The sequence below is a fragment of the Passer domesticus genome, chromosome 32 (assembly GCF_036417665.1).
Source record: "Passer domesticus isolate bPasDom1 chromosome 32, bPasDom1.hap1, whole genome shotgun sequence".
In the NCBI taxonomy this organism is placed as follows: domain Eukaryota; kingdom Metazoa; phylum Chordata; class Aves; order Passeriformes; family Passeridae; genus Passer; species Passer domesticus.
Window position 1 is genome coordinate 1,853,679 of NC_087505.1, and position 26,774 is coordinate 1,880,452.

The window sequence follows — 26,774 nt, forward strand, 5'->3', positions numbered from 1 at the left end:
TGCATGACAACTCAATCCCACAGGAGCAGCCCATTCCAAAGCTGCCTGCTTGGATGAACAGGCTGCTGGTCCTCACCTGGCCGAGCTGGTGTAGAGGCTGCTCTGAGACTGGCTAACGGCGGCGCTGGTCGTGGGCGTCGATTCATACTCAGCAAGAACAGGCTCTGAACCAAACTGCAACGCCCCAAACTGCAGGTTTAGCCCTGAGATATCTGAGGAGCCAGGCATTTCCACCGCCAGTGCAGGAATCTGCAAGGGAGGAACAATAGGACGGGTCAATCATTCCCAGTGATTAGCCCAGAGAATGACTTTATTACCCTCGTTTCCCTGCACACAATGGCAGTTACAGGCTTGCAGCCCCTGAATTACACTGTGCAACCCAGGCAGGCACACAACTCCAACACCCCCACAAACACTCAGCACTAACAACAAGAAGGCCAAGCCCAGACCTTCCCCCAGCAGCCCAAATAGCTGATTCTGCAGCTCTAACACAACTCGATGTCTCCTTCCCCCATTCCTGCTCTTCACCTTTGATGTTAACGATGCTTTTTTCTTTTGCTGCTTGAGCTTCTGCTGGGCTGGCTGGGGACTTGAGGACTGGTTGTCCGAGGACCCTGGAGACATCTGGGGGACTGGATTGGTTTTGCTGGGCAGTGGTGAGGATGGAGGTGCCGGCGTGGTTGTGGAGGCAGTCACCACAGGCTGCTTCTCCTGCATGAACACTTCTATCATGGTTGAAGTTGATGTGAAGCCCTGACGCTTGGTGAAGGGACTATGCACAGAAGAGTCTGTTGGGTTCTTGAGATCTATGGGACAAGACAGCAAGGTTTGTTTTATTAAAAATAAATTAATAAATTCTGATGCTTATCAAAAAAATAAATCCTTTTCCTCTGTGTTTCATCCCGAAGCTTGTTAGAGAGCAGAGAACTTAAGCATCTCTGTTCAGAGCCTCACACTCTCACCACCAAGCCTTTTTAAGCCCTTCTTCCCTCAGCTGCTTCCACCATCCCTACAGGACAAAGCCAGCTGGCACAGCACAAGTCCTCCATTCTCCAGGAAAAGCTGGGCTCCAGAGTCCCTCGTGTGGAGACACTGAATGTCACAGTCCTGCAGGCCACTTCCTTCCCATCTCTGTCAACAGTTCTGCATTCCACTGCCTTGCCCTTCTGCAGGGACGAGGTATCTCCAAGCAACATCACTGCTTGGGGCTGCCTGCCCTCAGGTTTTTGCACCACCTTCCTCATCTGACTAAGCCTTTCCACAGTTCATTCAAAATCAATTCCTATTCTCTGTGATTCTCCTCTGAGGCTTCTTGTCTGAGAAGATCAGAAGCTGCCAACACTGACTGTCACTACGACAGGGCTCAATTTTTCTGCAGCTTAGATTTGAACCAGAGCCATTTCCCTATAAAAAGCACAAGCTGAAGGAAATTACACCAGCACTCAACCACAGCAAAACCCAGCTTCTCATCTGAAAAGAGCCTCTCAATCCCTGTTTATTCCCTCATGCCAGCCTAGCAATAGTTACATCTTGGCATTTAAGAGCAAATCCCTTAAAATTCTCTTAAAAGATAACAGGAGTTCAGCAGGGAGAAGAGACTGACAAGAGCTCATATTTGGGAGCTATACTTCAGAGGAGCCCTTTCAGAACTTTTTCTGGCAGAGGGAAGTATTTCTGCACACTCTGAGAGGCTCAGGAACACCAGATCCCTGGCCCTGAAACTGTCTGGAATGACAGATTCAACTGTTCCAAGTATAAAAGGAACAAGGAGAGACTCACACACACGATTACATTTTAGTCTCACCCACAGCTCTCTTAATTTTCTGCTCAGCTAAATTGGTTGTGAACAGATCCTCTGCTGAATCCCTCCCAGGGTGCTCCTGCAGTTCTGGGGGCACACATTCCCTCCCCTCTGGGAGCCATGCTGCTTCTCCTTACCGTACTGCACCAGAGACGAGGTCTGTGTGGTGGATGCCATGTCCCAGGAAGCTGCAGTGGTGCTCCCAGCAGGCTGGGTGTGCTGAGCTGCCAGCTGAGCCAGTGCCTGGGCTGTCTTGAACTGCTCCAGGAACTGTGACCCTGTGGTACTGCTGCCTTTGGCCTCCCCGACATCTCCAAACCCTTTCCCCAGCATGCTCACCTGCAATTTCAGCAAGGAGATAAAGTCAATGTCTCCCATGGCTTGGAACTTGGCTCAGAGAAGAGGAACACCTCTGAACATCATCCCACATGCACTGTACCCTGCTGGGTGCCTCAGCCCAACACTCCTGAGCTCCAAACACACACACTGCTGGCTCCTGTTTCTTTCCAGCCTCTATCATGTGTGAACACAGGTATGCTCATCTCTTGCCCAACCCAAGCCATGGTACAGTGTCACAGGGGGTTACAAAGGAAGTTAACAGACAGCATCTTAAAAAACATTAAATTATTCTTACACATTCAGTTGCACTAAAGAAAAACACCAGGAGATCTTGGCTTTATAGTTAATGTGGTTTTGAAAATCCTTCCTCAGCTCTCTCACCATTAAATAAACAATTTTTATTTCTTTTTGCTGAAGTTACACAAAGTCTATGCAGATCCCTGACTCTGACTCAATGTCTCCTTCCTTCTCCTGTCAGGGGTGCCAGCATTCCATCCCACACCAGCTCCCAACCAGTTCTGTTTCTCAAACTGTTGGAATTGCAAGCCCTGGACCAAAAGAGCTTTTCCTTTCCTTTAAGCAGGAATGAAGCATGTGTTGCAACTCTGACAAGGGCAGCAGGGGAGGAATTAGCACAATTATTTCAAATTGAGCAATGAACTTCAGGCCACTGCTTTTAAAGCAGACTGGCAAATTATTTCACTCTACCAGCCCCAAGCAGCAAGCATCAGGACTGTTATCTCTTATCTTACCCAAACAGACTCAACAACAGAGGATAAAAGCAACCTCAGCCAAACATCCACTGGCAGAGAGCAGCATTTCCTTACCATGCTGTGGTGAGAGAAGGAGTTTCCAGAGGCAGGCTGGGATAGAGCACTCTGTTTAGAATTGCTGAACACCAGTGGCTGCGCCAGGGAAGGAGTCTGGGATGACTCCAGGTTTGTTGACTCATTCTCCATAGAAGAGGGTGTCTTTCCTAGCAGGACTGCGAGATCAATTCTAGGTAGAAAAAGACCCACTGAGGTTACCAAAGCTCCCACTTCCCTGAGAACAGTATTCCCTCTTGAGCCTCACAGCTTTTACTCTACAAATTGAAGGAATCACCACTGCCAGCAGCAGCCTCAAAAACACAGACTGACCAAGCAAGACCCTGCACAGCCTTTTTTATTTTAAATAAAAATTTAAATAATTTAAAATTACATTAACTTAACACAGCAAAATGCCCCCAAACCTGAAGAAGCAGCAATAGAGCCTAGGAAAATTCCAATCCAGGATTAGGACCCCATAACTCCTAAGTTAACTCTTCCATTTAAATCCACCCCACCTCATTCAGAGCTGCTGCATTAGCAAGGTTTAGTTAAAGATGGCAAATTGCTGCAAGACTCATGTGCCCCTTTTGCCAGGTAAACAGCATCACCATGGGCTCTCACCTTTGTCCAGCTGTGATTGTCACATTCTCAGCAGGCAGAGGCACTGAAGACACATTGGAGGCTGTGAAGATCTTTGTTTCTGACAGCTGAAAGATAAAAAGGGGGAAAAAATCCAAAAGTAAGAACAGCACCTCATAACAGTCCCTATGACACAAAGTACATGAATGTTTGAGACAAACAGACACAGAAAAACTCAAATTTCAAGTACTGAGACTGAAACTTCTCTAGCATTTGGTTTCCATCAGAATCAGCTTCTATTTAATTTGTTTCTTCTCAGGCAAGTGCACAAATCATCTGCCAGTAGCAAAAAAACCCCTCTCAAATGCTTGTACAAATTTCCCATAGTCCATAAATCCCCTAGGGCTGCCCTAGGACTTTGGGCCATTGCTCTGAGTCAATGGCATGCAGCACAAACCTGCAAAAACCCCTGCACAGCAGGTGCAAGCACAGGTAGCAAAGTCAAAAATAAACTTTGGATCCACAACTAAGCTTCCAGTGATCTGGGCTCACTTGGATAATCTGACCAACAGATCAACTATGGAAGGGAAAAAAATATTGCTCAAAATCTGCTGGAGGTTAGTGATGACCTGTGAAACATGGCCTGAAACATGTCTGAACATGAACAGCTTCTGCTCCAGACTGAGGAGCTGCTACAAACTGAACTGCCAGAGTTTAAGAAGAAATCCAGAACTCCTGGGAGCACCTCACACACACTGAGGGTAAGAAAGCTCTCAGAAGGTCCCTTCTAGCAGAGACCTGACTGAACAAAGAAAAGCTGCTCATATCTCCAAACACAGCAGCAGTGCTTCCCCCAGGTGGTGCCTGACAAACAAATGCTTCTCTATTCTGTCAGCTGAGCCAAAATGAGCACACAAAACTAACAATCACACTAAAATGCCCAACCCTGCTGCCATCTGCAAGATCAGAAGTCCTTCCTTGATTCAGGCAGGGACTGAAGCCCATTTCAGAAGAAACTTATAGGCAGGCATTAAGAGAAGGTGCTAACAATGTTCACCCTCTCCTGAAGGAGATGAGGTGGAGAACACAAGCTGGTGAGACACACCAAAGAGTCAGAAAGTCAAGTCAAGAGCTTCTTTTCCATTCAAATCACAAGGACCAGCAGAGGCACATGATGTGCATGAAATCATGAAACTGCTGCTGGTGTGATCAAAGGCAAAACTTCCCCAACTGCCACACCCCCAGAGGAGTGGAGCAAGAGTCCTCTGTGGAGTCAGGCCAGCTTTTGGAAGAATTCCATCTTGCAGTTACAGGAAATGAGAGGACCAGCCTCAATGCCCCAGGAGATCTCTTCCTGTCTTGAGCCCTTATGACAAGCTCTATAACACATATCCTGCAGAAAATGCAACAATTACTTATTCATCATAGCTCCCAGGGCTGGGAGCCTGCCTGGGGCTCTGTCCACAGTTTGGGGAGGATGGGCTCCCCTGGCAGCTGTGTGTACAGACAGGACAGCAGATGCACAGAGGAGATGGGTTCAGAAAATACCTACATCTTCATTCCAGTCCTCCGTGCCCCATTCTTCTGTCGCTGCCCTCCATGCACCTACAAGGACAACAACAGGTACACAAGTTATGCATGCATCAAAGCTCTGTGTCCAACAGCTGGGGGAGCACTGGGGAGCTTTGCAGGCAGCCAGGAGGATTTCAATTTGCCAATCAGACAAGTTAAAGCAGGCAACCTCAACCCAGGCTTTATAGTCAAGGTACCATAATGGGATTGCCTCTGCCCTGCTGAAAAAGAGTGACTGCCAGGCTGCCAGACAGGGCAACACACATCTTCCCAACACCCAAAAGGGAAGCTGAGCTCTGCAAGGAAGCCTCAGCATCATCCCCAGCCTCCTTGTGCCATTTTCCTGGCTTCCCCTTGTACTGCAGTAGCTGTAGGTTTGTGCACCCCCAGCAGCTCCTCCCTCGTGGGCTTCCTGCCACCTCTGGCACAGGATCTCACCATCCAGGTAAACCCCAAGTTTCTATAAAACTTAAGGATAATTGAGCCATTCCCATGGTTCATCTTCCACCCCACAAAAAAAAAAAAAGGCTTGAAACTTCAGTGCTCCAGAACCTCCTGTGCTCAGGCAAATGGGATTCAGAAAAGAAAATTTATGGGACTAAACAATCCCTGCATTTTCTGTGACCAGTTTCAGAGACATGCTCAAAGTGTGCAGCTTGAAGTACCAGGGAAAAGCAGGAAACCTCAGCTGCAATCCAACACAGCACAATTCAGGTGAGCAAAAATTTGCCAGAAAATAAAGAGTTTTGCCTGGCTGCATTTTCAACTTGTTCCAATCCTTGCTTCCATCACAGTTTAATCTCTGTACTTTGAATATTATGTGTCAGTTTCAGATTGCATTTAATAACTAAAATTTGGTTTGGGAAGAAAGCAGGAGCTTTCACATCCCCAAAAACCTCAGAGCATAAAGCCAGTCCCATTTTGTGTAGCTTGCTTTCAGTCCACACAAACCAGATCAAGAAAATCTGAGAGCACCAGCAGGGTTAATCCTGAAGACACTTAGTGGATGGAACAAGCTGGTATCAGCCCTTTTACAGCACAAAACAAAGCATGTGGGGAAGGAGAACATTCTGAGCTCTTCTGCAGGACACAGATCTCCCCATACAGACTTCACTTGTGTGTTTAAACAACCACTTGTCTAGACTTGGGGGATCTAGTGCATGAAATAAGTATCAATGAATTATTCTTTTTTCTTTTTTTTTGTCTTGCTTGATGAATTGAGCCAATTCAAGAAGTCTCCCAGGATTTACTTTTTTATCTATTCAAGTTTGAAATACAGATATTAATACAACAATACTTGCCAGAGTGCCAGAAGTTTTAAGGCACACCACCCCTTCCTCCACAGCCAGAACATCAACACATCCAATGCAAAACCCATCTGCAGTTTAGAAACCTAAATTCCCACAATCCTCAGATTTTTTTGATGCCCTCACAGCAGTAGTGGGAAGGCTGCATTCCAAATTTCCACGGATCAGAAAGATCATTCTAGCCCAAGCCTGACCCAGGAGGTGAAGTGGGAGCTGGATGTACCTGCAGCTGGCCCAGAGAGCAGGGAGACAGGAGAGCTGCCCCAAGAGTTTGTGCATGCAGGAACATAGCATGGGGCTCTTAAGTCTTGTTTGTTTGGGGAAAATAAAAAGAAAAGCAGCACTAAAAGCAGAAGGAAACCCTGCAGATGAAGAACAGCCATTGACAGGGCTTTCCCAGCAAGTCTACTCCTCAAACACTGACTCAGAATGCCTTGAGCTCCCCACACACAAAGGGGCAGGTGGAGAATCAAAGACCTGTGATGTGTTCACCAGGAACACTCCAGAAAGCTCCCAACTAGCACAGCTTTTTTAAAGAAACCAACTGTATCACTCCCCATCAAGTTCTTCTGAAGGGGAGAGCTATATCACAAGCTTTCTAACACCATTTCAGAAGGGTGGTTTTCTGAACAGCAAGCCTTCCTCTCTGCTTTCAGAAAGCCCTTCAAAAAGCTGCTGGTCTTTAAGCTCCTCAAATCAAGAAAAAGAGGAAAAAATAAAATTAAGCCAACAACATGTGCAAATATGAATGTGGTGAAGGAAAAAAAAATCCCATTGTGTCTTCAAGTTTTTTAAATCCCTCCCCAAATACACTCTCTCTTCATTTTGAACTGGGAGATAAACACCCAGTTTGCTCCTCCCACAGCCCAGCAGACAGTCTGCTGCCACTCAAGGACTGGATCCAGGCTTGTCACCCTCCCCTAGGAAGGCAACACACCCAAAGGCCCCCACTCTGCACCTCAAAGGAATGTTAATCCAAACAAAGGCAAAGGGCAGCAAAATCACAATGGCAGTGCTGGAGCAGATGGCCTTGTGCTGCCTGTGGAAGTTAAAGATTAACCCAAAATGCTCCAACACAGCAGAAGCACGCCATGTACGCCTGCCTGCTTTCAGGCCCTCACATGAGGGACTCCTCAGCCTCAACTTCTCCTCCTGCCCTGACTTTCCACAGCCAAGTGGCAAGTTCTTCTGGAAGGTCCCTTAGCCTCAACTTCAAAACCTCAGGTTAGGTGGAGGAGACAAACAAGATTGTTTGCCTTATTATGGACACAATGGAATTCTGCAGATGGGAGGCAAACTGAAAAATTCTGTTTGTGAGGCAAACTGCATCCCCTCACGGGTGTCTCTTGGCCTCATAAGGACAATGGTATATGAGCAGAAAATAAAATGACCAGGAACAGAGCAGCTTTGCCATCAAGCACCCCTGTCATCTCAAAATCCATCATCTTCAACTGCAGGGAGGTGAGAGGAGCAGCCAGGCAGGCTGAGCATGCCAGAGCAGCCACTGGGCACTGCTCACCCAGAAACAGCCAAAAGCAGAGGCAAAGCACAGAGAGAGCTCAGGCAGAGCTGCCCTGGCAGCACTGGTGTGACCTGAGCAGGAACAGCAGGGAGGCCAGAGCAATGGCACAGGGACAAGAGCAAAACACAGCTTTGGGCATGTGAGGCACAGGGAGAATGACTGGGCTGCCTCACACTTCCTGCCCTCAGGTGGGGTACTCTGTCACCAGCACTGGGGACACAGAGCTGCTCTGGGCATCCAGAAGCAATGGCTGAAGTTAAAATGTGCATAATCCACAGGAATTGGTGTTAGCTTCTCCCAATTTACATTCAAGGTGTCAACGTTAGTAAAAGCACAGTCAGAACAAAGTCAAATATTAATTAAAATGAACAAATTAAGAGAGAGAAGAATGACATATCCACAGATATTTCAGATTTTTTAAAAAAAAAGCTATAAAGTAAAGGTATCCGGGGCAGTTAGTGCACCTGGATGTATCGTACCAGGAGCAGTGTCAAATTTTCGGGGATAATTTGACCCCTCACCCCCAATGAAATCAAGTCCTGAAACAAAAAAAAAAGAAAAGAAAGACAACCAGTGAAATTTTGACTTTAAAAAGTGTAGGTGAGTTTCATTGCCCCCATGTACACCAGTCACATTGTACCTGTGGATATTATGAATTTAAAGAGATGCCTGTGGCTACTAAATTGCAAACAAAACAACCACACACAACACAGGTGACCAGTGGTGTTGCACAATAAACTTTACAGCTGTGTTGTAGTACTAGAGCAAATCTGAGTTTTCGTCAGAAAAATCTTCAGTTCTCCCCCTAACCACACTCCAACCCACTTCATTCCACAAAATTCCACCAAACACCAACACAGGAAAATGAAAACCATTCAAACAGAAGCCTGTTCCCATTAGACAGTTAAACTTTCAGCACACAGAGCTGTGTCCACTCCCTCTGCTATTTAAAACCCCTTCTCAGCTGCCAAGAAGATGATAGCTCTGTCTGCTGGTGTTTCACAAGAACACCCTCCTTCCACAATAGCTGTTTTCTGAAGGAAAAAAAAATGAACAGAACCCAAACAAAACCCACAAAAACACAAATGAAGCACCCCCACTCCCCTCCCTGACACCAACAGTATGCAGTAAAAGGTATCCCAGATAATGGGACTTTAATTCTCTCTTTCCAGAACTATCAGTTTTTCAGCAAAACCAAGAAGTATGGAAGGGGTCTAAAGCACTATTAACACAGGTGTGGATGCTTCTTATACCCAAGACATGGTATTTACTTAAATACTCAGTAATTGTGGAAAAATAGTTTGACTTTGCAGTGGTACCAGATTACTCCATAAAAAAAGACAACAAAACCACCAATGAGCCCTGCCCTCCTCCCCCACCAAAAAAGGGTATTTACAGTCAAGGACTGTGAATGTCCCATTCTCACACTGCAAAATCTGAGTCCACCTGTGTCTCAACATTGTGCATACATGAAACAAAACCCAAAGCACCAGTTTTCCAATGCAGGAGAATGTGCAGAGGCAGTCGGGTGCTCAGAATCACCCAGCAAACATGTTTGCTTCAAACAGGGAAGGAAGCAGAATTGCTTTCAGCTTGTTTCTGTAATAAAGTCCTAGCCTCACCAAGGTTTGAGCAAGATGACCATGAAAGAAAGAATGCTCTCAGTATCAAAATGAAGAGCAATACGTCTGACTCCAAGTAATTCTCTGGAGGATGCACCAAACACTTGGAGATCCTGGATCTGCTTAGCACACTACATGTTATAAAAAAACCCCACTTTTCCAAGCAGTAGCATGGTTTCTACAGGAAAACAAACAGAGGTAAGTGTTTCTATGCCTCTGTCAGGCAACAGCACCCCCAAGCTCACCCCAGAGCAACCATCCAGCTCCCGTTTCTAATGTGCAAAGGGTGCAAAGTACCAGGGTCATCTCTGAGCCAACAACCTGTTCTTCCACCCCCGAGCCTAAGACCTGCCTAGAATGTCCTCACTGCAAGTGGATGGATGCAAAACCCACTCAATGCTCTCAAGAGAGGCCAGCAGGCACAGGTGTGAAGGCTCTTACTTGTGCCATCGTCCGGCTCAAAGCTCCCAGTGTTGTTCCACGTGTTGTTGCTATTCCCGTAGTTCTCATCCGTGCTGGCTGGCTCGGCATAGTCAGCTGGGTTGAAAGTTCTGTAAGAAACAAGAGGATGGAAATGGTCACTCTGCCAAAGTATTCGGAAAGCAATTGATTTGATTCTGACCATAACATTTATCACAAGGTAGATCTCTCAGCAGGGAGGTGCTTCAGCTGCACCAGCCAGCCCAAATTTAAGTTACTGTGATGCAGCTTGGGCCTTATTAATAAAAATAAACCCCAACCCCCTGCCCCCCACAAAAAAAGAAAATGGGAACAGAAATTACTGACACAAACAGTATCATTCATACACTGACTTTTATTTTTGCAGTGGTTTAGGTCAGTGAAACTTACCCCATGCCTTGGGCAGAAAATCTTCCCCCTCGCCGTCCAGAGCCACCTGTAAACACACACACATGCACTGCTGTCCCTTGGCTCTACATCACTGGGCAAAGAAACACTTGAACAACATACAGAGTTCTGATGCTCAGAATATCAAAGTGGAGAGGATCTTCCTGGGTTGATGGGATTGCCAGCAACCTCTTTCGATGTATGGCAGTGACCTCAGCTGGCTGGCAGCATGATTAGCAATACATGAATCCAGGCTCACATGAGCCTGGCACAAACCAGAAGTACTGGACCCCAGATTCTAATTTCTGCAGTATGCGAAGCAGATTTTGGGGTAAAATTAATTTCTGCCCCAAGCATTTAAAGTCCAAGCCAGTGGTGATGCTCAGATACACATGCAAGAATGATGAGGATTGCAGGTTCTGTTGCTAACAAGCCACTGGCCATCTGCTAAAATAGTTAACCCTGAATTTTTTAACTTCCCACCTCTGTAACAAACCACTATTTTTTTTTTCTAACTCCATGGATGTGACACAAGAACTAGGTGCTGTTTCTAGCATCTTTAAGACGGGAAAGCAACGTGTAGGCACTACAGAAAAATCAAGTGCGTATTTTCAGCTTGGCAATTCCTCCCATAAAAGAGGCTTTGGAACCTCATGGTGGATATACTGATGTAATTCTCCTCCTCCCACCCCCTGGGAACCTCACATCCCATGTGTACCTCGGCCTCGGCCGCGTCCCCGCCTCCCTCTTTCCGTGCCTCTTCCAGAAGATCCTCCACTCTTGCCACCATCTAGCCCATTCTCCTGGCCCCGAACTGAAAGACACAACAATGCAAAGACAAATTTTAATACTCATCCTGCTTTAGACCAGATCTCAAACCCCCAAAACGCAGTGGCTGTGTGGGGGAACCACATCACCACATGCTCCCTGAACTTCTGATTTAAGCTGATGCTAAGTGAGGCCATCACACAAAAATAATCTCAGATGGGGGAGCATTGAACAGATCCACACAAGCACATGGGCGGTTTTCCTCCCAGGTGTGTCTGCCCAAAAAGCTCTACTGACAGCTGTCACACAGCACAGAGGGCTTCAGAGGGTTTTGGGGGTTATTGAAGGGCAGGTCCATACACTCTCTTCCACGGGTGGCACCTCGGCCTCGCCTCGGCAGCCCGCCACGTCGTCTGCTGAAATCCCGCTCCCGATCCCGGTTCTCTTTGCTTTCTTCACTGGGTTCCGTCTGTCCACTCTCCTTCTGTCCCGAGACACCTTTCTTCTTCCCAACCATTTCCCAGGAATGCTGAAGGTTTGTAGAGGGGAAAGAAATTAATCCCAGTTAGAATGAAAGGTGCAGATATATGAAGATTTAAATATGCTACAGAAAATGTAACGGGGTCTCCTCAAAAATGGTTTCCAGATCAATTTTTTAAGGAGTCTCTCAGTCTACATACAGCACATCTTCTTTTGAGCCAAGCTTTCTTACAGTTGACTGGCAGGCAATTTGAGTTAACAGGAGATGAGTTATTCTATTTCTGTAAAGATCTACTAAAATTCTTCAATTGAGAGGGCATGACACTTCCAGAATTCAAAGCATGGATATATTTACCTGGCTTAGGAGGAAAAAAAGCCTGCCATTTCACACAGGTCACCAGGAGCTCTCAGAATAACCCAGGTAAATGTTTCATAGTGATCTGCAGTCAACATTTGGGGTAAGTTCTTTCAGCAGATGCAAAGTTATTAACAAAACCTCTGCCTTAAATATCATCTTAGATGGAGAGAAGCATCACAGAATTTAACCAACAGGTAAGTTCAGCTGCAAAATGTTAAGTCTACCTCCAGCTCATTGCCATGGGCCTGCACCCATGTATCTTCTGACAGCTGCAGTGGTTTCATATTCTTAAACTGATGCTGCACACTGTTAGAACCATTTAAAAAAGCCTTAAGTCACTGACAATCACCTGAGAACACAACTGGCAGACAGCTGGCTTTCAATGGCACCATTCAGAGGCAGTGACAAAAAACCCAACAACAAAGTGGCACAACCTGCCATCAAACCCAAGGCTTCCAAAGCCTTTCTCCATAGGTATCTGGCTCAGAAATAAACTTTAAAATTACAGTATTCCAAGTAAACATTTTTCAGGCAAGTGGTTTTTTTAAACCAAATTTAACCTAATGCTAAGATCATACCTGCTCCTTTACTGTTTGAAATACAATATATTACCAGTAACTAGCTCAGCAGGTAAGCTGTCTTCAGCACCAGAGCACCCAAGCAACTACAGGTCTGTTTGTTGTAAGAAAATCCCCTTTCTGGGATTGCTGCACAAACCAGACCCGGGTCAGAAGCAGTGACCACAAGGCCACCAGCCTGGATCAGTGGCAGCCCAGCATTTCCTCTGCAGGGCAGGGTCTCCTGCTGCTCACCCAATGAAGGAGGTGCTGCTACCCAGCTCTGTGTGCTGCACACTGCCCTGGATGTTTCTCCAGGCAGTTAAACTGCTGTGATAGCAGGGGTTTGTTCCCTGATTACAAAAGATGAGGAGAATACAGCTGTGGCAGAGCTGTACCTCAGCAATGCACATCCCTATCATTCCCTTTTCTAAAAACATTTCCAAAAGCTGCTTTATTCAGTTGTCAATGGAAAGGGCTTTCTAAAGACAAGGAGGAATGCATACATATGTTGTACAGAATTTGTCTGAAGCCAAAGCAAGCAGAGAACCAGACAATGAGGAGCAACTGCAATACACAAAATATAGTCTGAGGTGTCCAGCTCATTCACATACCCCCAGGGCTTATCACAGGCAAAAAAATGAGCTAAAGCATAATATTCTAAAATGATATTTACTCTCAACTCAGAGTTGAACTGGCTCCAACCAAACCAGGGTGCCAGGAGGAGATGTGATATCAGCAGTGGTTTGGAAGGATCTCATTGCTAGGCTTTTTCTTGGACTGTAACAGTACTTGCATCTCTGCTGTCTTTATCACAAAAGGAATGACACCCTGCATGCAGGGGAAGGTTCCTCCTAAGCAAGCACTCTTGTTCTTGGGGCTGCTCAGGCTGTTCTCAGCTTGCCTGAGACAAGCACCTGCATGAGAAACAGCAGCCAAGCCCAACTCCACAACAACAAACAGAAAAAAGGCCCTCAAAACCATGGCATAGGCAGCAGCACAGAAGCCACTCAGTGAATCACTGAGAAATTAATCTTTAGGGCCAGAGACACAAAAACCACATTGCTCTGACAGAAAGGAGCCCAAGCTGACAAACTCCTGCCTTTCCATACAGGTTGCTCAGCTCTGATGGGAAAAAGCAAGTTCCTTCATACTCACTGGTGTGAAAGCACAAAAGTAATAGGAAGGAAATTACTTCTGGCATTTTCTCCTCTATTCCTTCACGCCTAGGGCCATTGTCACAGCCCACAGAGAGCAGAGTTCAGCAGCCACACTGTGCATGTTCCTGAGGAACTCCTCAGTCATAGTGGCTCTCCTTATCTTGACATTACTGGATGCTTCACCTCCAAAGAGGCAGTTAGACTGAACCAGGCCTCACCAGATTTACAGGACCTCATCCTACCGTGTCAGGATTGCCCTCCAGCAGCACATTGATGGCTCTGTTGACATCCCCATTGCAGTCATGCAGAGCAATCACACACTCATCCTGGTTCTTGCCTGTGATGTCAATCAGCTGTAGAGAAGACAACACCATGGTCAGCATGTTCCAAACCAAGATGGCACCAAAATCTCTATGGGTCTGTCAGGAGGTGAGTTGAATCCCAAACCAGAAACCTTTCAACAAAAAATTGAGGGGCTAGGGAATCTCCTCAGCCTTCTCAGTCTAACTATGTTCCTCAACTAGAAGTGTGAATTTTTGAGTTACCATTGTTCTACCATGGCCCTCCTTTCACTACAATCTCTTTTTCTCTTTCCTGCAGAAACAATCTAAAAGTTCAGCACCACAGAAGTTGCTGCACTCTCATCAAGGCAATGCCAAACACAAACACAGGATGGGGGACAATGGAAGGAGAGCAGCCCTGAGGAGGACGACTTGGGGGTTTGAGTTAACATGACCTGGCCATGTGCACTGGGAGCCCAGAAAGCCAATGATGTTCTAGGCTCATCCACAGAGGGGATTCTGCCCCTCTGCTCTGCTGACATCGCCCTGCAGAGCTGCCTCCAGCTCTGGGATCCCAGCACAGGGAGGACAAGGAGCTGCTGGAGGAGTCCAGGGGAAGCCACAGAGATGATCCAGGGGCTGCAGCCCTGGAGACAGGCTGGGAGAGCTGGGGGTGTTGAGAATGCAGAAGTAAAAGCTCCAGGGAGACCTCAGAGCCCCCTCCAGGGCCTAAAGAGGCTCCAAAAGAGCCGAAAAGGGACTTTGGAGTGACAGGACAGGAGAATGGTTTTCCATTGCCAGAGGGCAGGGTTATACAGGCTATTGAGAAGAAATTCTTCCCTGTGAGGGTGGTGAGGCTCTGGCACTGCTGGAACAACTTGGGATAGTGGAAGGTATCACCATAGCACAGGGGTGGAACTGGACACCCTTTAATGTCCCTACTCACCCAAACCATGCTGGGATACAACTTTATGAAGGCAGTCCAAGGAAATTCAGGGAGCAGCCAGGTGTGTCCCTCCCACCCTCCCAGCACTCACTGTACTCCCAAAACTGATCTCAGCTTCCTGTCAGAGTTCACCTTTGTTTTCTACACTCACTTGTTTCACCTTCTCCTCAAAGTCAGCATCGTTGTGGTCCGAAATCATCTGTGCAAGTCGAATCTGTTCTGCAGTAGCCTAAAGAAATCAGAGCACATTGTCAGAGTGGTGCATTTCCAAACCATCCTCCAAAGGCCATTCTGCTACCCCAAGTTCTCTGGAAACCCTGGAAAGGAATCAGCATGGCAAAGACAAGACACAAACATGGGTCAGAGAAGGAAAAATCCAGGGAGAAAGCAAAATGAAAAAGAAGCAAGAAGAGCAGTCTGGAAGAAAGGGATTTACTGTTGAATGGCCTCATGGCACCACATGAGCAGCAGCCACCCAAACCACATCTGTTTTGGGCCAGACCTCACCACCACCACACCACCAAGACCCACTGCAGATGGCTTCTCAGCCACTTACATTCATTAAAGCATGTGAGGAATGGACAAAAGGAAATAAAACCAAATCTCAGCGGCAGCTCCCAACTGGAGCCAGACATGGAAACCCCAGCGTCAGCAGCTGCCCAATTAACCTGACTCTGGCAGCAGCACCTTGTGACACATGGGGAGCTCGTTAGGCCAGCCCAGGTGTCAGCACTGGAGCAGCCAGGTCTCCCCTGGTGTGTCTGGACACTGCCCTTACCTGTGGCCGCTGCTTGTGCTGCGTCTGGCTCTGTGTCTGTGTCTGCTCCCAGCTGCCCCGGGCTCGGGTAGTGCCCACCGATGTCATCATTTACAGTATATACAAATAACAGTATTTACAAGGTTGAACTCTGTGGTGGGGCAGGGGAGAAGAGAGAACGGATTGTTAGATACCAAAAACAAAAGGCAGCACCAAGACTGAACAATCACAAGGGTAACACGGCCAGAATGGCTGCTGCAGGTCCCCCTGCACCCCACCACTTCCCCAAAACCCCAGTGGGCCAGGCTGCCATCACCACGTGCTCCCAACACAAAATGGCCACTTCTTGAGGTTTCTCTCTGGATACCATGGCAGGGTGCTCCAGAAGGAATATCAGCTGCATCCAGGTGGGAGCCATCAGGCACCAGGAGCCAAAGGAAAATCACAGACTCACAGACAGGTGTGGGTTGGAAGAGACCTTGAAGCTCACCCAGTTCCACCCCCCTGCCATGGGCAGGGACACCTTCCAACAGCCCAGGTAGCACCAAGCCCCATCCAACCTGGCCTTGAACACTTCCAGAGGTGGGGCAGCCTCTGGGCAAGCTGTGCCAGGGCCTCACCACCCTCACTGTAAAAAAAAACCTCTTTCTCAGGTAATCTACTGACCCTCCTTCAGTTTGAAGCCATTCCCTGCACTTGAGGCAAAGGGTTTAACAACTTCTTGTTGGAACGTGTGTGAGTGGACAAAGATCTGCCATGCACCCAAGCTGAGGCTGTGGCCATCAAATGGAGCAGGAAGGCTTGAAAAAAGCTTCAAAAAAACATCACTTGAAGGACAGAGCATCTCAGAGCCTCAGACACATCAGCTACTTCCCCTTCTCCTTTCTTGCCTTTAAAGCAGAGCAGGGGAAGCAAAAATGCTCCAGCAATAAGTGTTGCTATAGGTCTGTGGAATTTTTGTTTTAAGGAAAACCTGCCCTTGCAGAAGTGCCTATTTTTGCTTATTTAAATTATTCCCTTATTTAAATTATTCCCTGGAAAAACAACATTTTTCCTAGTATTCCTGATCAAAAACATACTAAAAAAAAAGTGAATAAGATGTCTGCAAGGAATAACAGCCAGTAACACTGCTAGATAACACTGCTGGAGGCAAAAAATCCCAAGAAAAGTTTGAGTGTCCAAAGCAAGCAGAGTTTTCTAACCTCACACTGGGCCTTGGGGCAGGGGGTGTTGGAAAAGGATTAGCACTGAGGTTTTACCCTCTCTAGTGCCTTTCAGGCAAAAGGGATGTGAGAGACATCCCACAGCACTTGTCAGGACTTCTGAGGCCCTGAAATTTCAATAATCACAGAATTCACATTTTTTGTATTTCATTCCTAAGACTGCAAAGCCTTGCCCCAAAGCAGCAGGACCTGCTGCTGTGCCCCAGGCAGACACGAGGGACAGGGGAAGGAGCCACAGAGTGCAGGAGCAGGGAGCTCAGTAAGAGAACCAGTGCAGGATCTGATCTGGCACACTGCTGTCCATGAGCACAGGGAAACACACGGTGTGCCAAGGAGGGAGCAGAGAAGCAGCAGCAGAAAACAGTGCAGGAAAAGCTGGGGAATCTCCTGCTGAAGTTTGCAAATACTCAACTGGGTGAGAAATCCATCCTGAGAGCAGGGAGGCCCTAACATTGCCTCTACACCCCCCACACCAGTGCCTGGCCTTTCTCTGGAGGCAAGTTTCTGTGCAACTGCTCCTGCAGCTCCCCACAAAACCTCCAAATTCCCCCCTTCACAGCCACCCATGCCAACTTAACACCAGAGTTTTACAGCTCTACAGTGCCAAGGTCCCTTATGAGGAAACAATCCAAGCTACCAGGAGCCCCAGAGGAAAGGGGGAAGAGCACCAAGGCTGCACTTCTGCCAAGGCACAGCAGAAAAAGCCTTCTATCCCCAGCCATCCCCTCTGTGCAGGCTCCACTCCCATGGTATATATTTATTTTTGCTTTCTTCCAGTTGTAAATAATTTGTTGTATTAAACCAGCCTGGCAGCAGAACCACGGGCCCAGAGGGAAGTGATTCCACACATCCACAGAAACCCAAGCTGCAGCTCCAGCAGGCTGAGCCCAAACCTTGTGCAGCCCAGGCATTGCTCAGCAGCTGCCATGCTGCATCACTGCCACCAGGAACACCAGCTTTGTAATTTAACACACTAAGAACCCCTAAAAAAACCACCTACAGTAAAAATCTCACCAGAACCTGACTCTGGTGAGGCTGGCAGGTGAGGAGGTGTCCCCATGGGGAAAGAGGATTTGGCTACTGGGACCAATTCCTCACTGGGGGAACTTGGGATCAGCTCAGTGGCAGCAGTGACCCACAGAACCCCAATGCCTGCACTGCCCTGCAGCTGCAAGAAAGCTTCCCAGCCCAAAGCTGCTCTCTTCAAAAGCATTCCACCTCTCCTCTTGAAAGAGCAAACCTGCAGCCAGGCACCAAAGCCTTGGCATCACCTGGAGCAGGGCTCACGCCTCTGCACTCACACAGGGCTCAGGGAAAACAAAGAAGCTTCACAGTTACAGGTCACAACACCCTCTGCCAAAGTCAGTGCAGCAGATGAGACATTTGCTGTCACCCCCTTTCCTTCTCAGACCTGCCTTCCCACCAGGCCTCAAGAGGAGAGTCTCGACTAGGCAAGGAAAGTGCGGAGTCTCCAGAAAATGAGGGGATACAAAAATGTAACAAACTGTTCATTTTATTAGAAACGTCAGAGAAGTTACAGTTTCAGAACCAGGATCTGTAGGTGCCATGGTGCCAGACCTGCTGGCTGCTGCTCGCCCTGGCACATCCCAGTTTCAGTTTCCTGATGTGTTAATACAGAAAAATGGTATTCTCATTCCATTCCGACCAAGCTAATTAACATGTGCAAAAAAGCTCCAAAGGCCGAAAGTAAAGGGCCAGAGAAGGCAAAGCTTTTCCTGCAACAGGGGGCAGAACGAGGACCCAAAAAAAGGGTTATCAATACGACAAGTTTTCCCCACAGCAAAGACATGGTGGCCGCAAACCGAATCATTCCACGTACGCAAAGCACGAGCTTTTTAGGGAGATATACCATCGGAGACCCCGGCTCGGGACCGCCGGGCAGCGCTTTGCTCGGGAGACTTCCGGGCCGGAGGGCGCAAGCAGAGCCCCCAACCGGGATTCAGGGACGTGGGACAGGGCGGCACTCCGGCCCGGGGCTCCTGCAGGACCCCCGAGCCGCCGTTACCGGGGAATCTCACGTGGGCAGCGGGAAGAGCCGTGCCGCGGCCCGCGGGGCGCCACCGAGGAGCGGCGGGCCTGGCGGGCCGCAAGGAGCCCGGCGGGGCGGGAGCACGGCTCCCATTGTTACCGCCGGCAGCGGCGGGCACGGGCGGGCCCCGAGAGCGCGGCAAGGTCGGAGCCGCCCGACCCCGCGGCGCGGCGCGCGGCTCGCAACGAGGCAACGAACCGGAGCGGAGCGGGGCCGGGCGGGAGCCCCCCACGGCGGCGCCAGGCCGGGCCCGCAACGGAGAGGCGGGCGAGTCCGGGCCGCTTCCGCCCTCATGGCCGCGGCCGCCATTTCACCCCCCCACCACCACCCGCACCCGGCCCGCCCGCCCGCCTCACCTGCGGCGGCCGCGCGCTACGCCAGCCCCCGGCTACGGCCCGGCCCACTAGGCCGCGCGGGGCCCAGCGGCGGCGGCGGCGGGGCTCAGAGCCGCCCGCGGGGCGCCGGACGCGGCTGGGCCGGGTGGGCGGGAGGCGGCGAGGCCGGGCAGGGTAGGGGCGGGGGGGGGGCGGCGGCGGGAGCCGGCGGGGGCGGGTTCGGGGGCCGCGCGGTACCGGAGCCGCCGCCGCCGCCGCCGCAACTTTACCTGGGTCCGCCCGCACTGACAACTCCCCCGGCCCCGCCCCCGGCACGTGACCGGAGGCGGGGCGGGGCTGCCCACGCCGGGCACGTGACGTACGCGGGGCCGCTGCGGCGGGCCCGGCCGGGGTCACGTGGGCGGCGGGCGCGCAGGGCGGCTTGGCGGCCGCCATGTTGTGCGGCGCCGGGCCGGGCCGGGCATGGCGGGGGCCGGCAGCAACTGGCTCTCGGGGGTCAACGTGGTGCTGGTCATGGCTTACGGCAGCCTGGTGAGGGGCGGCGCGGCGCGGGCTGGCGGGTGGGTGCGGCCGGGAGTGCCCGCGGGGCCCGCCGCGAGGCTGGTGCTGGCGCGGCCGGGGAGCTGCCGTGGGCCCGGGCCTGAGGGGGCGAGGAGCGTCCCGTGAGGCGCGGCTCGGACGGTGTGGGGAGCTTCCCACACCGGCTGGAGGGCCCGCGTGGTGGGGAGGGGGCGTGAGCGGCAGCGTGTGTGGAGATGGGGAGGGCGTGGGGCTGCCCTGAGCGTCCGTGGGCTGGACGGGGAGCTCTGGGGTCCCAGGGGTGGGCACAGGGCGGCTGTGAGAGCTGCGCGCCTGACCCCCGGCCCGCTGTGCTCCGCAGGTCTTTGTGCTGCTGTTCATCTTCGTGAAACGCCAGATCATGCGCTTCGCCATGAAATCCCGCCGCGGCCCCCACGTGCCTGTGGGGCAGCACGCTCCCAAGGTGGGTATTCTGCATTCCCTGCACCCAGCCATGCCTGGAGGGACGTGCAGGAGCTGCTGCCTCACAGTGCTGATAGGCACTGGGGAGGATGTAGCCATATTTTATTAAAAAATCCTTTGTTAGGATTTTACTTCTATTCTGAGAAGCCTCAGAAAAGAAATGTCAACAATTAACTATCTGATGGCTGTGGAATGAACGTGGTCTGGTTGCTAAACAACAGGTGCGTCTGTGATTGGTGCATGTTAGTTGTTTCTAATTAATGGCCAATCAAAGATGCAGCTGCATCAAACTCTGAAAGTCATGAGCTTTTTATCATTCTATTCCATTCCATTCCATTCCTGTTCTTTCTAGCCTTCCAATGAATCCTTTCCTCTCTATTCTTTTTAGTATAGTTTAAATATATCATTTTAATATCATCTATATCAGAATATAATAAACCAGCCTTCTGAAACATGAAGTCAAGATTCGTGTCTCCTCACACAAAGCACCGACCATAGGAGGGTGCAGTTTGTCTAGGGCTGTTCTTATCCTTTTGATCCCACAAAGGAGCAGTCTGTAAACGTTTTTTCCCTGCTGTACAGGATTTAAAGGAAGAGATTGACATTCGACTGTCCAGGGTGCAGGACATCAAGTACGAGCCACGGCTGTTGGCAGAGGATGACAGCCGCCTCCTGCAGCTGGAGACACCAGGTACTGTGCCAGAGGTCTGTGCTGCTCTGCTCCCTGGGGCCAGCCACGCCTCTGACTGCTCCTCTTGGTGTCCTGTCACACGGGATGGTGTCTCTTCTCCTGTTTTCCCTTTCCCCACCTCCCTCTAGGGTTTGCAGAGATCTCAGTTTGTGCTTTCCCCCTACCAGGCTGCTATAACTACCTGTACAGGATGAAGGTGCTGGATGCAATCAGGACATCAGGTAAGGGAGCCCAGGGCAACAGTGGGAGCAGAAGGGTGCAGAGAGACCCTGAATGAGAGTGCCAGCAGCCCTGTGGGAGGGCTCCAGGTGCTCACTGGGGAATAGCAGTCACTTCTCCCACTGGTGGCCTGAGGGTTGGCTCGTTCCATGCGCTGGGGCAGTGGGCATGGATGGAAATCCATCCAGGCAGTGGTTCCTGGCCATAGAGATGAGCACAAGCTGTGCTTCAGCTGCTGTGCCTTTTTCCAGAAATCCCATTCCAAGCAGAGGCTCGGTACCCAAAGTCTTTAATAGGGAAGAACTTCTGTGCCTACTTGCTGGAGCTGCGGAATTCCAGCACCTCCTTCAAAGGCATCCGCAAAGCCTTGATTGACACCTTGCTGGATGGCTACGAGAGCGCCCGCTATGGCACTGGGGTGAGTGCTGGGGGCACTGCCATCCCCACAGGGCATTCCTGTGCACTGCCCTGCTGCTGGGACTGGGGTCACGCCCTGACTTCAGCTGCATGGTCCATGGTCTTTTCTGTTTGTGTCCAGGTGTTTGGGAAAACGGAATATCTGAAGTATGAGGAAGCTCTGAATGAACTGGCAAACATGTAAGTGCTGCTGCCCAGATGCAGTGCTGGATTCTAGCAGCACGTGGGAAGGTGTGAACAGAGATGGGTTTAGGGTACGGGTGTCATCTGAGACAGGGGCTGTCCATCTGTCCCTCCATTACTGCACTTTCAGGTTTGTTCCATGGTCACAGTCACCATTCCTGCTTGTCCCGACCACTTTGAGTCAGGGACTTGCACAGATCCAGTAGCTTTAAATGCCAAGACCCCAGTGAGTGCTGTCACCATGAGAGCAGATCTGCTTCGTGTTGGACAGACAGACACAGGCTGAGCAGCTGCTCTGGGGCAGCAGCAGCAGTGATGGTGCCTCTTCTCTGCCCACAGCACCAAGGCCCGGGGCGGCAGCAGCCAGCGGCAGCACCAGTCAGCAGTGAAAGACCTCACGCTGTCCCCTGAAGTCTCCAACCCCACCACCATCCAGGTCACCTACCTTCCTTCCAGCCAGAAGAGCAAACGTGCCAAACACTTCCTGGAGCTGAAGAGTTTCAAGGACAACTACAACACACTGGAGAGCACCCTGTGAGCGTGCGGGGGCCTGGTGCAGTGGGTATGCTGGGCAGGTCTGGGCTGCAGTGCAGGCAGCACTGAGAGGAACCAGCTGCACTCTCAGATCTCCCCCTCACCCCACTTTGGAGGTCGTCACTCGGCGGGGGCTCCATCCCAGCTGCTGGAGTTTGGCCCTCACCAGGAGCCTGTTCTGGAGCTGCTGAGCCCCTGGGGATCAGCCCCACGGCCTTCTCTGCCACAGGCTTATGACACTCCAGCCTTTGAGTCCTGCATTGTCTTGGACCCTGTGAATAAACTCATGAGCTTGAGCTTCTTTATAAAGACATGGATCCCAGCCAGCGCTCCCCTCCGCCCGTCCTTCCCTGCGGCAGCTGGCGGGAGCTGATGTTTGTCCGTCCTGTCCGTGAGGGTCTTGGGCACTGGAGCCACTTGTCTGTTTTTTCCGAAGGGTGAACACTTTTCCCCATGACGTCATTGTTCCTGCTGTCAGCCCTTTGTGCCCAGCCTGCCTGTGCGCCTGGATGGGGTAGAAATAGTTTGGTGCCTGTTCTTAGCACCATGGCTAAGCTACCGCTTTGGGCTGAGGTTTCTACTCGTTCTCCTGCAACCGGGCTTTTGGGGACGTCTCGAGTGGACAGCGTGGTGTTAAATGTCCCATCTGTTCTGCCAAGGGGGGGTGTTTGCTCCCACTCTCACCAGCGCCTCGCATGCCAGCGTCTGCCGAGCTCCTGGGGCTGAAAGCTCGTGGCCCCCACCTTGAGTCTGCCTTCTGTCAGGCTGAGGACAGCGCCGGCAGCTCACCCGTCACTGTGGCGTGGGCAGCACAGAGTGGAGGCTACAGACCTCGGCACTTTTTAATTACTGTTTAATAAAATGACAGTTTAGCTCAAGCAGGATTTGTGCCGCTGGCCTCTGACTGCAGGGCCCCGTCCCTCCCCGATCCCAGGCTGCATCCCTCCTGAAGCTGCTGCGAAGTAACTGGGATGCCACTGATGGTAGCCAGGATGCTGCCATTGCTGTTGTGGTGACTGAGATGCCATGACAGTAACTGGCATACGGTGGTGGTAACCAGGATGGCACCATAACAGTAACTGGGAGGCTGTTACTGTAACCAGGATGCCGTTGCTGCCCCGGTATTCCATTAACACCCTGGTGCTGCAGGGGGCCGTTGCAGGGGCCCTGTGGCACCGGCCATGGCAGTACCGAACAGCCAGAGCTCCTCACTGCGGCGGGAGGAGGTCAGACAGGGCAGGGGCTGGGAGGATGGAAGCTGTCCTGGGAGCAGGTGGAGACAGTGGGCTGTGGTGTTAAACCCCGGGCCACAGGAACCTTGCTCTTTGTTTGCAGGTCCAGGCGAGTGGGAATGCTTTAACAGAGCTCCTGAGGAGGTAGAGCTGGCAGAGCGCCCTGGGGGCTGAATTCCCCATGCTGATGAGGAGCCCTAGCACAGGGCAGGCTGGGGGGAACATCTCTGCATCCCTGACCTGCCCACCCTGTGTCTCAATAACAGTGAGCAGGGGGCCAGGGAGCACCCAAAGTGCTGGGCATCGTCCCTTGGGGTGCTGCAGTGGATCATGGAGAGGCAGCTGAAGAAGCGTGTGGAGTTGGAGCTGCACCTTGCAGGCAGGGAGCAGGCAGCGGTGAGGCTGGGCATTGGTTGGGTACAGCTGGGGTCCCCCATATCTGCTGCCAGGGGTGGGTGCCCCCCTTGTCCTGGGGCTGATGAGCCAGGGGGATGTGGGGGTTCAGCACTGTCCCTGTACCTGGCAGATCCGCCGAGAAGCCCTGTGCCAGCTCGTCCTGGATGAGCACCTCCAGCACCAGCAGGAGCTGCGCCAGCAGGAGAAAGCTTTCTATGTGGAGCGGCTCTGAGTGCTCAGTCAGCCCAGTGTGTGGCACTGGCCTGGCATCGCCCAGCTCCTCACTGAGAATAAAACATGTTGAGCAAGACGGGCTGTGTTTGCTGCATGTGAGGCATGGGACAGCCCAGGGCAGCAGTGGGGGGAAGACACAGCCCAGCACAATTCCTGTGGCTGGGATCCAGACATGTCGCCTGCAACCCTGGGTGTCCTGGATCCTACACGCTTCATCTTGCCCATGGCTGTGCCAGGAGATGGCAGCACGGCCAGCATGCCTCACCAGGCTGGCTGCTCCACACCGGGTCCCTGTCCCAGCACAGTCCTGCTGTGCCATGCTGTGCCACAGCGCTCTGGGCCGTGTGGCACAGCCCTGCAGCAGCAGGGTGAGGAACCTGGCTGGGCTGGGTGCAGTGCTCCCTGTCCCATCCAGGCACCCCAAGATCCCAGTCTGCTCCCCAGCTGGGAGGGCCTGTCCCCCACCTCCCATCCCTTCTGCCTGTGCCTGACCTTGGTGTCTCCCAGCCCCAGGGCCCATCAGTGCCTGCTGTGGCTCTGCTTATTGACAGGGCTGGCGGCTGCTGGGCCAGCACCCCTCCCCACGGCCCTTCATTAGCTCGGCTGTCGGGCTGCATCACATCACCCAGCGCCACGCGCACGCCCCCGGCTCTGGCACTGCTGCTGCCACGTGTGTCCCTGCTGTCCCCACTGCCACCTCATCGTGTGGCCACCTCAGGAGGCTGAAGCCCCTGACCTCCAAGGCCGGGCTGTGTCCCTGTCTTTCCCATGGCACTCGGGATTCTGGCTGCCCCGTGTTCTGTCCCATTGGTCATCATGAAGCCCCCAGTGCCATTCCCGAGGCTGATGCGTCCCACTGATGCAGCAAAGCACTGCTGTAGTGTGGGAAGGCTGTGCTTCCAGCACTCCATGATGTCCCATGTGCCCTTGTCGTTGGACACACCACCCTGATCCCAACAGCTCCTTCAGTGTGGGTCAGGGTCCTGCCTCTCACCCAGCATGGATGGGGCCACATACTCATCATGGATGCAGCAGGGTGACAGGCAGCCCCTCCAACTGCTCCTTGGAAGAGGAGTTCCAGCAGCTTCCCTGTGAGTTCCAGCAGCTCCCCCAAAGCAAGGGGATGTGAAGCACAACTCCCCCGTGTCAATGGGGCTCGTCCTTGGGCAGGGTCATGTGCAGCCCCTCGGTGGCACAGGGCCCACAGGCCAGGGCTGGCCCGCAGTATTGACAGCCCTGCTAATGACAGGGAGTGTCACCAGGGGCAGGAGCAGGCGGCGCGGGGCCATCGACCGCATCGACCGGCAGGGGCTGGGCGGCAAGGGCGCGGGGGTCCGTGGAGGGGGCAGGGGGACGTCAATGGGTGGTAATTAATGGGAACGAGGCCACGTGTGCAGGGCCAGGGCTGTCGCTGGCCACGTCCCTCTGCTCGGTGCAGCCGAGCGCGGTTATAAACGGCGGCCAGGCGACCCCCAAGCCAGAGCACAGCGGAGTCCCCCGAGCCAGCCCAGGTAAGATGGTGATGGATGTGGGCTCCCTTTGGCCCCAGCGCTGCCTTCCATGGCATGCTACTCCATGCTACTCCTGACGTGCCATGCCAGGAGACCAAGCCTGCACTGCCCTGCTCCAGCTTCATCCCAGCCACAGGACGCCTCCTGCTCCAGCACTGCATCCCAGGCAGCCCAGGACCAGCACAGCTGCCCAGCAGGCTCCAGGCACTGAGGTGAGACTGGGCACTGCCACTGCAGTGCCTCAGGGGCTATACCTGGATACCACTCCCACCCCACTCTCAGCATATTCTTCTTTTTCTCTTACAGGCAGCTGAGCTCCAGGTCCTCCCAACTCCGTCTGCCCCTGTCTCTGTCTGATATGTTTGATATTAGGTTGTTTTATTGGAAAACCAACTAAATATCAAACATATTCTTACAGCGCCAGGGACGCCCAGCACTGACTTGGCCAGATGCTGCCTGTGCCGTGTCACAGGCAGGGGGAACCTCTGCGCCCTGTCCTGCACCCTCTGCTAGTCCTCATTGCAGCAATAAAACCTGTCTGCCCATCTCCTCAGGATTGAGAGGGGGAGCCCAGAGCTGTCCTGGGGTTTGGTGGAGGTTTGGGATGGCAGCGGGGTCAACGCTTGCCACCTGTCCCCCCGCTCACGCCAGGGATGATGACAATACAAAGGCCCGTGGCCCTGTGCCCAGCACTGCCTCCACTGCCCTGGCATGGGAGGGGGTTATTTATGGAGGTGCAGCCACTGCTCAGGGCCCTTGGTGGGCACTGTCCCCTCCAGTGCCCTGCCCAGGGTACCCAGAGCTGCCACCAGCATCCCTGGGTGCTGACCCCTTTAGCCCTCAACATCTGTCCCTGGGTGGGAGCAGTGGGTCTCTTCCGTGGGAGATCCTAACCTGATTTATGGGGCCAGTGGGACCTCTGGGCCAGCACGGGGAGGCTGCAAATCCCTCAGCTGCCCATGAAGTGGCACCACTTGCCCTGAGAATTCCTCCCCGCGCCTGGGGAATCTGCTCCTCCAGCTGCCAAGAGCATCCTCCACCTCAGCACCAAGCACCACCTCAGC

At 51.8% G+C, this 26,774-nt stretch overlaps 2 protein-coding genes across 6 annotated transcripts in view; one reads left to right on the forward strand and one right to left on the reverse strand.

Moving 5' to 3' along the window:
• The window catches only part of UBAP2L (ubiquitin associated protein 2 like), a 29,277-nt gene extending 9,592 nt beyond the window's left edge, over positions 1 to 19,685 (reverse strand). For 2 of the 5 annotated variants that reach the window (XM_064401517.1, XM_064401515.1), the window contains exons 1-15: positions 19,582 to 19,685; positions 15,726 to 15,855; positions 15,099 to 15,176; positions 13,963 to 14,073; positions 11,526 to 11,694; positions 11,116 to 11,211; positions 10,401 to 10,446; positions 9,993 to 10,102; positions 8,394 to 8,468; positions 5,081 to 5,133; positions 3,571 to 3,656; positions 2,968 to 3,139; positions 1,939 to 2,140; positions 529 to 806; positions 77 to 249 (exon numbers count right to left, since the gene is read on the reverse strand). In XM_064401517.1, the coding sequence (XP_064257587.1) occupies positions 77 to 249; positions 529 to 806; positions 1,939 to 2,140; positions 2,968 to 3,139; positions 3,571 to 3,656; positions 5,081 to 5,133; positions 8,394 to 8,468; positions 9,993 to 10,102; positions 10,401 to 10,446; positions 11,116 to 11,211; positions 11,526 to 11,694; positions 13,963 to 14,073; positions 15,099 to 15,176; positions 15,726 to 15,815 (1,739 nt within the window). In that variant the 5' untranslated portion in view covers positions 15,816 to 15,855; positions 19,582 to 19,685. Of the gene's footprint in view, positions 1 to 76; positions 250 to 528; positions 807 to 1,938; positions 2,141 to 2,967; positions 3,140 to 3,570; positions 3,657 to 5,080; positions 5,134 to 8,393; positions 8,469 to 9,992; positions 10,103 to 10,400; positions 10,447 to 11,115; positions 11,212 to 11,525; positions 11,695 to 13,962; positions 14,074 to 15,098; positions 15,177 to 15,725; positions 15,856 to 19,333; positions 19,461 to 19,581 lie in introns of those variants that run through there. The other 3 variants (XM_064401518.1, XM_064401516.1, XM_064401519.1) reach the window with 3 other exon arrangements.
• On the forward strand, positions 19,661 to 24,275 carry C32H1orf43 (chromosome 32 C1orf43 homolog). The gene is made up of 9 exons (XM_064401532.1): positions 19,661 to 19,843; positions 20,193 to 20,294; positions 20,876 to 20,984; positions 21,152 to 21,205; positions 21,455 to 21,621; positions 21,742 to 21,800; positions 22,143 to 23,563; positions 23,673 to 23,713; positions 23,836 to 24,275. Exons 1-7 carry the CDS (start codon positions 19,775 to 19,777, stop codon positions 22,339 to 22,341), a joined length of 759 nt encoding a protein of 252 aa, XP_064257602.1. The 5' UTR covers positions 19,661 to 19,774; the 3' UTR covers positions 22,342 to 23,563; positions 23,673 to 23,713; positions 23,836 to 24,275.
• Positions 24,276 to 26,774: the final 2,499 nt, after the last annotated feature.